This window comes from Anopheles coustani, chromosome 2, assembly GCF_943734705.1.
Source record: "Anopheles coustani chromosome 2, idAnoCousDA_361_x.2, whole genome shotgun sequence".
In the NCBI taxonomy this organism is placed as follows: domain Eukaryota; kingdom Metazoa; phylum Arthropoda; class Insecta; order Diptera; family Culicidae; genus Anopheles; species Anopheles coustani.
The window spans coordinates 24,666,671-24,679,051 of record NC_071289.1 but is presented as its reverse complement, the minus strand read 5'-3'; the positions used below and the strand labels follow the sequence as shown (position 1 = coordinate 24,679,051).

General features: G+C 42.2%; 1 protein-coding gene across 1 annotated transcript; it reads right to left on the bottom strand.

The window, feature by feature from the left end:
• Positions 1 to 10,861: 10,861 nt before the first annotated feature.
• On the bottom strand, positions 10,862 to 12,061 carry LOC131264135 (fibrinogen C domain-containing protein 1-like). Its single transcript, XM_058266424.1, has one exon. It carries the CDS (start codon positions 12,059 to 12,061, stop codon positions 10,862 to 10,864), a length of 1,200 nt encoding a protein of 399 aa, XP_058122407.1.
• Between the last annotated feature and the right edge of the window lie 320 nt (positions 12,062 to 12,381).

Genomic DNA, 12,381 nt, shown 5'->3' with positions numbered 1-12,381 from the left:
TTGCAATCACAATTTGTAAACCGTGTTCGTTCTGTTTCCGCGTCAAGTGTCAGCCATTTTTACGTGGAATAAATGTTATTACAGACGCTGAAAAAAAAAGAAAAACAACAACCAAACATTGCGGAATTTTAAGACTATTGGTAAAGAGTTCGTTGATGTTCGCACTAAAATGTATTTATGAAGAGACTCCATTAAATTCGAACGTGACCTTGAGCATAATACTTACGGGAAAGGTACGCTAGAGAATAAACAATCGGCATCTAACAATCACTCAAACAATTCGAGATGAAAAAATCTGGCAGTTAACCACTCTTGAAACTAACTCCATATGTTTTCTATTTTGATTAAAATTCAATAAAAATTTGGGTTCCCGAGATACTCTTAAATTTGGGCCGTCGTGACCCGAACACGAGCCAAAAAAATAGTACACAGCACAATGTTTCCTCATGTTTTGTATGGTATTTTGCTTTTGATTGATTTTTATGGTAAATTGTGGTTAAATGACATAAAATGTGAATGTTTTTATCAGTTGAACTGTAGTTGATAACAAATTTACTTAGCTTTTTTTTCAAAATGGTCAGAAACTACTTTGCTACTATTATCTCGCAAGGTTAGGACTAGTTTAGATTTCTATTCCTGTTATCCTTGATTTAGCAACAGTTTTCCGAAGCGACTCTTCAGAGTTTATTTTAGTGTATTTGTACTGCTTCTGAGATTGAACTCTTGTAAATGCATTGACTAACGCTAGCACACTAACACAACCATTGCGAAAGGCATGATTTGTCCAATTGCCGGAAAAAGTTGTTTTATGTCGCCTGGATTCACTTAATTTTGAATTCATCAGAAAACGGAAGCTACAGAAAATCAAACTCGTTAAGCCCAAGCGAAAAAGCTAAGGCACAAGGAGTAAAAGTTCTAAATCTACTGACTTCGACGACTTCTTTTGCGGTTGACTATTGGCAAAAAAATACCAAATTAAATAAAGATGCAACTTTCAGTTACGAAGTTGATTCTGCGGTTGACTTTTACTTTTCAAACATACCTTCCTTTTCCCTCTGCTGAACTTATAGTTCAGGTAAGCTAGGTTAAACTAAACGTTGTCGTTAACGATTTGATTCTTCAATCTACGATCATGCGAGTGGACCATTTGGCAACGTCATAATAGCAATGCAAATCCCACGCTAATGCGTTGTTTGTCAAGTGGCTCACGTATCGTAAATCAACATATCATTATCCCGTTGCTCCAAGCTTCTTTTTACTTACCGTTTTCCCTTCACGGGAAAGCTTCACATGTGGCATATGGTAAGACAACCTGTTGCATTCCGAAACGAACCAAACTCAACGTTAAGCTGATCGTTCTCATCGGGAAACGGAAGGCTCCATGATGCAGCCGGATTTATTCAACATCACCTCGTGAACCCCTTCCCCTCCGCGGCTGGCAAGGAGTACGTCAAAGTAAACTCTAAAATACGGCAAATCGTCGACAAACAGTCACGGAACTTCCTCTTCCGATCGTGAAGATGGATCTGATTAACACCAATACCGACCGCTTTGAGGTGAGTCAACGAAGCGAAGTCAACAAGTTGAAAAGTATATCAAATTCTTTAGTAATCGAAAGATAATAACATTGTATTCTGATTGGTGCATTCACGAATGGTACGTAATGATTTGGATAATTTTACATTACTTATTTTATTTTATTTTTTAGGTGAATGTTCGCCATGTAGTACTACACATCATTTTTTACAAAGTTTTTAAACCAATCTTCTCTCAAATAATTACAGACAAATAGTTGATCTACGGCGCCCCACTCATTAGTTCAATCTATCAAGAATCTCACCATATGAATATGAAAACCAACTTTCCGATAGAAATGTTGAAGCATACGGCAACATGCTCTTCATTGCTTGGCAGAAAATTACTTTGTTAAACTATTTCCATCGAGCGTAACGCACTGATTGGCAAATCCATTTGAGGCTTAGAACTTCCAAGGTTAAAATGCATTCAACAACGGGAAACGATAGAGAAACCGCTAACGAATGGTTTGAAGCAACAACATCCAACCATTGCATTGCTCGATCGCCTTCATGGGTCGATTATTCGTGCTACTGGCAACCACCGCAACTAGCACTTCCTCCGAGAAACACACGGAACACCTATCGTGATTGTGCCCAGGCTAAACTAGGCTAACCTCAAACAGAAGTACCAGACCCATCCGTTTCTCGAAGCGAAGACGCCCCACGGCGAGCGAAGGGAGAGGAATTTAAATTCGTAATAAATTATTCATTGCACCAGGAAAGGCAAGCAACGTTCCATCAATTGTGGTGCTTGTTTATTCCGAGCCTTCCTTGCCGGTACCGGGAAGGGGGATGCGAAATCAAGTTGAGTACTCTCTTAAAATTTATCTCCATCAACGAGCGCACCGTTAAACAACGGATGCCTCCAGAAGGCACATTCCATTCGTGCCTAATTAATCCACCTCCGTTGTGCACGACTGCACAAACAAACGTCTGACTGGTTCGGGTCGGCGGAATTGAAGAAATCTGTTGCTGCAATGCTGCCACCACGAGGCACCATCAGCAGCCAAGTCAGCGTTGCCCACGGCAGACCCGGTCCTGGTAGTCGTCGAACGCAAAATCCTTCCTCAATTCCAGAGCAGTCGTTTGGTGAGGAACTTTTCGGAAACTAGTCCACAGACCCGGCGACGCGTGTAATGCTCCGCATCCTGGAAGCTTAAAACAGGAACGAGCGAAGAAGATTTCGAAAGGGAGAGAAACAAGCACTTGCAGTCAGCTGAATATCGTAGGACTTCAAAAAAGGGACGCAAATTAACATCGCTGCAATCTAGTTCTGGAACTGTTGCCGGTACGTGAAAAGATTCCGGTCGCCCGCTCCGGAGCAACAAATGGATGCTAATCAGAGAAACCTTAGGAGGGAGATCTTCCGAAAGAACCGCCTTTTCTGTAAGTGTCGGTCAACGGACAGGAAAAACACTTGCACCATCCAGCGCAGAGAACCGATGGGCGACGGACGAACTTTTGCCTGCAGGTTTTTTCTTTTCTATTCTTTATAAACCCACTCTTAACGCTGCACTTTCTACGAGGACAACCTCGCGGATAACAGAAACGATAATGGGCGGCCCTTTTCACGAAGCCGAGGCGCGCGGATTCTTGGAGCAAACAAAAACTTTACATTTTAAGAGCAAGCCAGCGGGCGAAGCGAACCGATGGCCGGAAAGAAAGCTGGACGGAAACCGGGTCCCAACCCAAACCCCTCCGCGGTACGGAACTTTCCCACGGTCGGATTAATTGCATTCCGTTAAATGACATTGTATTTTCAGCGAAAGCAAACAACTTCCAGGGGGCAGCATAAATTCCGCTTAATTTGAGTGTTTTCATGCTGTCCCCTCCCGGGGGACCGTTTGTGAAAAGCGGGTACTCGCGAGGGAAGCTTTGCAGCCTGCCCGGTGGACTAATGAGGGCGAGCTAATTATCTAGACATTGTGCAATAGAGTACGTCTTATCAGAGACGTTTCCCGCTCGCATCGGACCGGGAAAGTGGAATCGCGGAAATTAAACTCATTATGGTAGTTTGCAACTTTAGCCTTCAGTGTGGCGTTGTGTGTAACGTTACAATTTCATCAAATATGATCAAAAGGGGTCGATTATTCATTTAAAATGCAGTGTATTGAATGATTTCAGAAAGTACACGTTTAAATTATATTTATTGAATCTTCCACAAACTATTTAAAACATCACAAATATTTATCGATATATTAGTTGTTAGCTATGAAATAGAAACTGAAGATTTTAAAATATTGGAACTGTCAGTTACATCGTTAAAATATACTTAATTTTATATCAACTCTTAAGTTCGACTCATTTCTACCATATTTGTAAATCAAATTTGATTTGGCGATTTTATATTTCTTCAGTTTATGATGAACAAAAGTACTTGTTACTCTATCGGAAAAATCAATATGAGCAAAGCTCGAATCGATAAAACACCAAAAAAATTGAACCTGTACTTGTACTAAAAATTGAACCAAAAATTGATTGTGAGGCTTCCTTCCCAAAGTTCCCTTGAGCAGGGGAAAACTAATCGAAACTCCGTTGTCTTTTCTTTTCGCACCATCCAATGAGTCGGGCATGGCGTCAATGTGTTTAATTGATGGCAACATCGGTCAACCGCTGAAATATACGAACATTTCTGCACAAACACTCAAAAAATTGACAGCGAATAAGAGAAACTTTTTCCCTGCCCAACGCTCGATAAAGTGTGTGCGTGTGTGACATACACCTTGTCGCAACATCACGGTGGCCAATTAGTAACTTTTCACAATTAAATCACCAATTCACCTGCACAACTCACAACTCTGTTTTTCTCATTAATATGTTGAATATCGTCCGCGTTCGAACCTTAAGCGGGATCGACTAAGTTTCCAAGCGTGGCACAGATCAAATCCCAACGGGCCAAAATGTGTCCAATTAAACAGCTCTTTAGCGAAGTAAATGATTTCTGATATACGACTGTTACACTTCCCTGTCGATATCTCTCAATTTAAAATGCTTCCAGAAGTCTGCAACCTGTTTTTTTCATGGCCCTCCCTTGTGTTTTACTTTTCCAATCAACCGTCCGCTCATGTCGCCACTAAACTCCTTCGAAAAAAGTCGTCCGGGAACGAGCCAAGGGAACGGAAAAACTTTTCACTCAATCAACCCAAAAAACCGCAACTTTCCGATGACCCTTCAGGACCCGGTACGCGGTTCAAGTGGAACAGACCACTTTGGCACAGCGTGAAACGGTTTATTTTTTACATCCTTTCGATACGCGATTTATTTTCTCCCTCTTTCCCCTTTCGTCGGCCAGCTTTGGCTATGTTTCTGTCGTTAGCCGCTGCCTGCTTCCGGAAAATCTCGTTTGTTCATTTCCCTCAACCAACCGGATGTCCGGGTATTACCGTTGTTTGCGTTAAACTTCATCGTCCGCAACGAGCACACCGACGGTTCAGTGAAAGCGCACGTTAACATCGAACACTTTTCCGGCGCATTGGGTGTGCGGTGAATTCAATTTTCCCGCCCATAATCAACACCACTTTCGTGTGCGCTGTGCTTGTCTCTTTCGCCGAAAAAACTTTTCCCACTTTCTTTGACTAGCTTCCATTCACTCTGTTAGTTGCAAAAGTCACGGAAAGTACAAAACAAATTTTTAAAAATGATTTCATCCAAAATAATAGAAAAAAACATATTTTCAAAAAATGTTGGTTGTTCAGTAATAAATGATTAGTAAAACAAATCTCCTTTTTTCATTACATGGGCAAACGGGTTGAAAATAATTTAAGTTCATTTACGATTTGTCCTTTCCCCGCCTTGAAGACGTTTCACAAACCAAAATGGTAAATATTATACGATGGGAAAAGACCGTAAAATGTTGTTCGATCGACCAGAGGCAACCATGCGTTCGTGCGCTTCGTTCCAGCTCAAGTAACGGTCCATGAAAAGTGGCAAATTTAACGTTCCACCCGCCATTTTCTACCGGCCACAAAATGGCAATCCCCAAATCCCGATCGTTAAACGCCTGCCCGGTCATTAATGAACGCTCTATGTGCAACGGGCAAATTTATTCCACCGTTACGACGGAATGACGATCCATCCGGAATGGCTTCCATGACATCTTGCATCACCGTAATACACGTCGGGCGCGAGAGGAAAAAGGGAAAGTATCCCGCCGCGCGCCCCGAAAGGTTTTACCCGTAATCATCTTCATTTTCTATTCTATTGAGCATTTAAAAACGTATAATCAACGAACAAGCGCGCCCATCACGGTGAATTGATTTTCCTTGACGCCGGATCGAGGCGAGTGCGACGCCTTATTCCGATCGGAATCAAAGTCAGCAAAATTCCTACCAAACGCCGCTTCAATACAAGTAACATTTTCCTTCGTTTTCCCAATACCCAGTGTAGGGGAACTGGTGCATGGGATGCCGGTGCGACGGATGGACGTTCGTTCGCCTCATTACGAGCGTTTCTCTCTTGAAGGTGGCGCATTTGAGGTACGTAGAAGCGGAACTGGCATCCCCAGATCCCTGGGACTGGGTTATTAATTTATTTTAAGAGCTATTAAATTTAATATCGATCACCAACCAGGTTCACGTCTGCCAGACAGTTGAGTTTGAGGGTGGTGAGGGCAAATGCTTTGTTCTTCGGATGGTCGTCCAATCACGGCAGGGTGAAATTTCGGTTCGTCGTAAATGAATCCGGGCTAAACTGATTATTGCCTTTGCTGGTGCTAATAATTTAAATTCGAGTATAAAATTATTCCTTGCTTCTCATTCGATTTCCATGTACGAATCCAGTTTTTAGAATTTGTTTTACTCAAATCATTGTAAGTCTTAAATTCAAATAAATTATTTGATAGAAAAGTTTTACTTTCATCCATCGATTTGTAGATAAAAAATTGTCCGCAATTAATTACAATCCTTCTGACATCGATCGATTCATTTAATTCCACGACCACGACCTAAGTTTTCCCAATCGATTGGATTCGTTTCGTAGCTCCGGTTCCGGTGGGAGACTTTGGGAAAGTTCCTAATTTAAATGGATGCTGCTAAATAAATTTCCATTTGATTTGATTTTTTTCTTTAATTAATGGTTCTCTTTTGTACCCGAAACAATTCTGCCCATCTTTTGGCTTCAAGAGGACTCATTAGAAATTATTCATCTAAATCTCATCGATGATGGGGATACTTGAAATGGAAGGCTTTATTTTACGGTTTTTAATTTTAATACACTCAAAAACCCTTCAAGATACCACTTGACGCAATGGTGTTGATTGAAAAATAATGTTTATTTATCTAGATCACGATTTCACTAAGAAGCTTACCAGTTGTACGATGTTATGATGCGCTGTATACTACAGTAACCATAGGAAAATACATTTTTCCTGCAAAAAACCTGAAAAAATGGGTTATCGAGCCCTTTCATCTTCAGTGCTACCTGAAGGCCTAGACCTTTCGGTTTAAAGGTCGCCCATCGAACCCTATCAAACAGGTTCAAAGCAAATTAGCTTTCTTTCCCCCCTCAAACCTCGATCATGATTGTCGGCGACACTCCAGAGGTGCTTCAACCAGGTTTAATAGAAAGCAATTTTATCAAAACCTACCGAGCAACCGAGCAACCGAGCAACCGACTTTGCCGACATCCGACGGTGTACCAGGCGCCTCCATTCCGAAGTGGGTAAGTCCGGAGCGAAAATGCCGGGAAGGAAAAATGGTATTGACCCCCGGGAAGGAAATTGGCGGGGCCACAGCAGAGGCCGTGCAAATGGGGAAGAAAATAATAATTTTCACTCCACTCGGCAAGGAAATCAGCGGTACGTGCCGAAGACGACGCGGACCCGGATCGCGTTCAATTAATTCGATAACGTTAACCTTCGCTGGAAATGAGATGGCCAAGATCCGGATGGTGGCACGATAAATGGGGGCTCAAATAATGGGAAAACCTGGAAGCTTGGTTCGTGCTTAGCAGTCGACACAAAGGTTGTGATCGCCAGCGCAGATTTGCTTGTGTTACGAAAGTAGCTCGTTGAAAAAAGAGCAAAATAATAAAAAATCGCACTTCCGGAGTACGTGCGGTACGGGTAAATTAACTTTGCTTGGGGTAATAGCCACCGGTATGGTGTGGTATTTTATTCCCTAACTTAATTTGGCAGTCACTGAATAGAGCTGCGAACCAGTTCTTACTTGAACTCTATAACTTTAAGTTCTATTTGCGATTGTTGACTTCATCGTGTTGTTTGAGTTTAAATTTCAATATCAATCCACCTTCAACATAACTGGAAAAACTGTTATAATTATACCTTTTTCGTTATTATATAGAAGAAATAGAGTAGAAATAGATAAAAACCCAAAACATAGTTTTCATTTCTCACATTTGCGAGATTTCATTCGAAAAGCTTGCTTAAATAATTAATTTGAAGGACTAATTTCATTGTCTGGCTCTCTAAGAAATGTGTACTATCAATTGGTTGAATTAAATTAAAATTAAATAGTTGTAATACGTCACGTGTTGTGTCTGTAATTTTTTCTGTTCGTCTATTGAATTTTATGCCTCAAAATATTCTAAATTAAAGTATTATAAACAGTTCTTAATATCAAGAACCAGGTGCTTATTCTCAATTAACTTTATAATTATTACCTAGCAAATTGATTCCGTGTTAGAAAATTTAACATTAAACACTAAACGGCTTCGTTAAGTACACGAGATCGATATTGAACGCATTGCCAAGTCGTGGAAAGCTGGCAATCTACGGTACAATCAGCCATTATGGTCAAGGAAAATGGCACCACACGTTCGAAGAGGCGCATACCATTTTGTTATTTGCCGCGTTGGAGTCACAGACTTTCCAACGTGAAACCAGTCTCAAACTATCGTTACCTCTATGGACCATCTATCGATAAGCGAGACGTAAAGGTGACTCTAATTAGATGTTCCTTTTCGTATGCTTGCACAGATATTATGCGTATACTATCATGAAAACTACTTTGCATCAACCATGTTCTGTGTTAGTGTTCTGTATGCGACTAACGGCTACCTGATGGTCCGCAATACGAAATCATGACCTGTGGTAAGGTAGAGTGTTAGCCTCACATTCCAAACCGTTACCCTTAGGGGTGCCTTAAAATGCAATGACGATGATTTAGCCGTGCATTGCGGAACTTATTTTCTAATATGTGGGGATGAAATCCCACGAGTCTGACCACTCCAGTCGGGGCTATAAAAGATAATTAAGAGATTATTCACACGGCTGGCCGAGATACTATTGGATTTTGTTTTTCTCCGCTGCTCGTTCCACTCCCAACTCCGTCTCTCCGGGAACAATCGATGGCAAAAATGGACGTAATAGCCACTTCCGCTAGTTGGAGCTCTGCATCACAAACACTGCCGGCCCCAATATCGTTCCCGCGGGAGTCCTGATGAGTGTATGCCTGATGGTGGTTTCCCAGAACCACAGGCTTCCCGAAATTCACTTAGCCACCACAGGCATTCCGGTGGAGCCTGGTTGAGTAGTCCACTGCGTCTGCCTGCTACGAAACTTGGCCACCACAAAGCGTTGGCTTAATCACATAGCCACTTTCCAGCCCGGCAACATGCTTCCGTGACCTCGGGTCACCTGCACGGGTCCGCCTGGACACACAGAACAGGATGAACGAGATTGAATTTTCAATTTCAACCGTACAGTGTTCGAGCTTGTAAGAGCGGGAGAGAGCACGGCTCGAAAGTACTCCCACCGTAATGGACGGGGGAAAAATGTCCGGCAGCATTCTTTCCCACCGCACCATAATGGCACTCCAGGGCGTCTATTGGAATGGAAAATCTTTCCAATACCACCACTGTGATCGAACCGTGCGAGCGAATGGTTTCCACTCGATAGACGAATGCAAATTATGTCCAACACAAAGGTGACCGGAAAGAATTAAACCCGCCCCACACAGGCGGATACTGGCGTCAATGGGTGCAGATTTGTGGTTTGAAGACTTGATACGTTTTATCGTGCACCTCATACACGGTCACCAGGGAAAAAAAGCTTTCGAAAACCTACTCAAGTATGAAAATCTCCTTGACAATAGTAAAACCATCTATGACCTTTGTATATTTGAAAGCTTTAGAAACATCAGTTTAGAAATCGACCGGATGGATTGGAGCAGTTAGAATGTTTATTGCTGGAAAAGAAAGTATAAAACTTGTATTCCTTTGATCTAGCCAATAAAGGCGCCCCGATGTTAAATGTAGCTACACTACTTAAAACGCTCCCTGTTAATCAAAAACACGGCACACAGTGCTGTTGCGCGTGAACCCTCGGCATTCGGTTGGAAAGTGCCGGAAATAAATTAAAATTTATTCACCTTGGCACACTAATTCAATCTTGGCCCCCCAGAAGCTATCATGACGCTTATTCACTTACCCGGCAGTGGAGCAAGCAAAGCAAAACATGAAAGAAGGAAATGTATGCTTCTAGAATTCCGAAACAGCCTACAGAGGCAGGAGGGGGTTTGAATGGGTAGCGTAGTGCCTTAAAGTAACTTAATTATGTAACATGCTTGTTGCTGTCTTTCCATCGGTAAGAAATGCCACCATTCAGGTATGCTAACGAGATGATAGCATTATAACATTATAATGAAAAATACAGTACAATACAACGAAGTGGGAAAATGGGTCAGTTACGTTGAGCAGAATCAGAAATCCGTTTTTTCCATCCCTTGTTTGCTACAATAGGCAAAATTGAGTTTTTCCAAAAATAGTTTTATTAAGTTGATTTGAATTGGATTAAGTTTTATAATCAACATGTTCATGTTACAAGTAACGAACATTTTGATTTTAATAATAATTGTTAAAATGTTTTACCAAGTGGACAACTTTTTAACGAAACTTATACAATCGACTCCATTAACTGATATAAAGTATATTTTCATAAAAAAAATTAATTTAGCATAACAATTTTATTCAAACACATTTCATTGTGGCAAAGCCTTAGTAAAGGCAAAATTATAGTATGATATAAGCTGAAATGTGACATTATGTATCGCTTCATTCACGTAAAAGGATTTTTGTTTTATTGATTCAACCGTATATTTATGATTTGCTCTGAATTGTTCGTGAGTTATATTTGTTCTTAAGTATTTAAAATAATGTTCCTCCTTTTTTGGCCTATATATTCGTTTTAAAACGGGCTTCATTATATCGTCTACTCCAAAATGCAACTCTTATTCGGATGGTTACGAACATTTCATATAGTTTTTTAATTCATGTAGTTGTGTCAACTATTTTATTATAAAACTTGAGGGGTGAAAGGTGTTACAAAATCAATAGTAAAGGACCTCTCGAACCATCATCCTCGAATAGGCCAGACATCGGCGCTCGTGCGTTGAAAAGTACCAGTACATAGACGATAGACTGTTCAGCGAGTTCTGGTAACGCCCGTTTAGATTTGCCTTGGTACACATGACGTACCACCATGCCCCTTGCCGATCAACGGCGCAGTTTATCGGGTTGTCATACTCGTCATTATTGCGATCCGCGGTGGTAAACTTCCCACCCAAGTTGTAGGACATCGAATCATCAGCGGTACCATTGTATTTGCCCAACTGTTTCAGCACGTACTGCTCTTCCTCGCTTCCGATCACAAAGTCATCGTAATGCGCGTACCCGTAGTTGCCTGAAAAGTCCGTTACCTCGACCAACAACTCGTGTCGACGATGGAAAGTCATCTGATGAAGATTTTCTAGACCCAACCAAAACTCGCCACTAAGATCACCGAAACCGTCCCGGTACTTGGTCCAATTTTGGTAGAAGTCTTGCTGCCCGTTGTACCGATACTGGAACACAGTCCAGCCTCCGCCATGTTTATTCTGTTCACAGTAAACGTGCAACGGTTTGGAATGGGGCTTTAGCTGGATTTGGTATTGTCCCGACAGCCCCGAGCGTACTTCCCGGCACGATCTGTAGGTTTGATCATCCGCCTTAGCTGCAGGGATCAAGTCGGTAGAAGCTTCCTCTTGGTCGGGGAGCTGCACGGCATCGTTTTGATTGTTTCCAGCATGATTCGGGTTGCCGATTAGCCTGTTTTCGACAAGCATTACATCATTGCACTCGTTCTGCATTGTAGGCACTGTATTGCGCAAAGATTCCTGCAACTGGTTCATTTTGGCCACCAACACGTTCTCCATCGCACGCAGTGCATTCTGGTGAGCGTTCTCTCTCGCCTTCATATTGTCCGCCATTCGGTCCATTTTGTCCTCCAACGCCGTTATTCTTGCTTGCAAACTCCGGGCAATCGCATCCAATTTTTGCTGCAAACTCACCTCGCTCCCATTCACTTTACGCTCCAGACTTTCCAGTTTCACCACAACGTCGGGAACCACTGGTTCCTGCGCAAAGGGTTGATCGAGCCGGTTCTCCCCTGCCTGCCGGCCATGCTCGGCGAGATGCTGTTTGTTCCCGTTCAGCTTCACGCTGTGGTCTATGTCCTGCAGCTTGTCTTGGATAAAGTTGAGCTTGCTCATTAGATCATCAATGCCGAATCCACTGGCAGACGGGAGGACCAGCGCTGACCAAAACGCCACGAAACACGTCAACAAAAAACACCCGCGAGCACTCATGTCTTATCGCAGCAGCATGCGACTTCGAAACACGTCCAATAGCGACTGATTCTAAATATTCGCCTGTGTAGATGCACTATCAAACCGAATGAAGATCACGTTCTACGTTCTGCTCGTGTCTTGGTTTAAACTCGTGGTTGGCGGGAAGAGCGCAGCTGATTACGCTCAGCTGAGCCCTCTGTATAAACAAAGGGTGACTAGGAAGAATTCTGAAAATTATTTTA

What these genes read in the sequence shown, in the direction of transcription:
- LOC131264135 (XM_058266424.1), bottom strand. Translation starts at nt 12,061, where the DNA reads ATGAGCAAGCTCAACTTTATCCAAGACAAGCTGCAGGACATAGACCAC.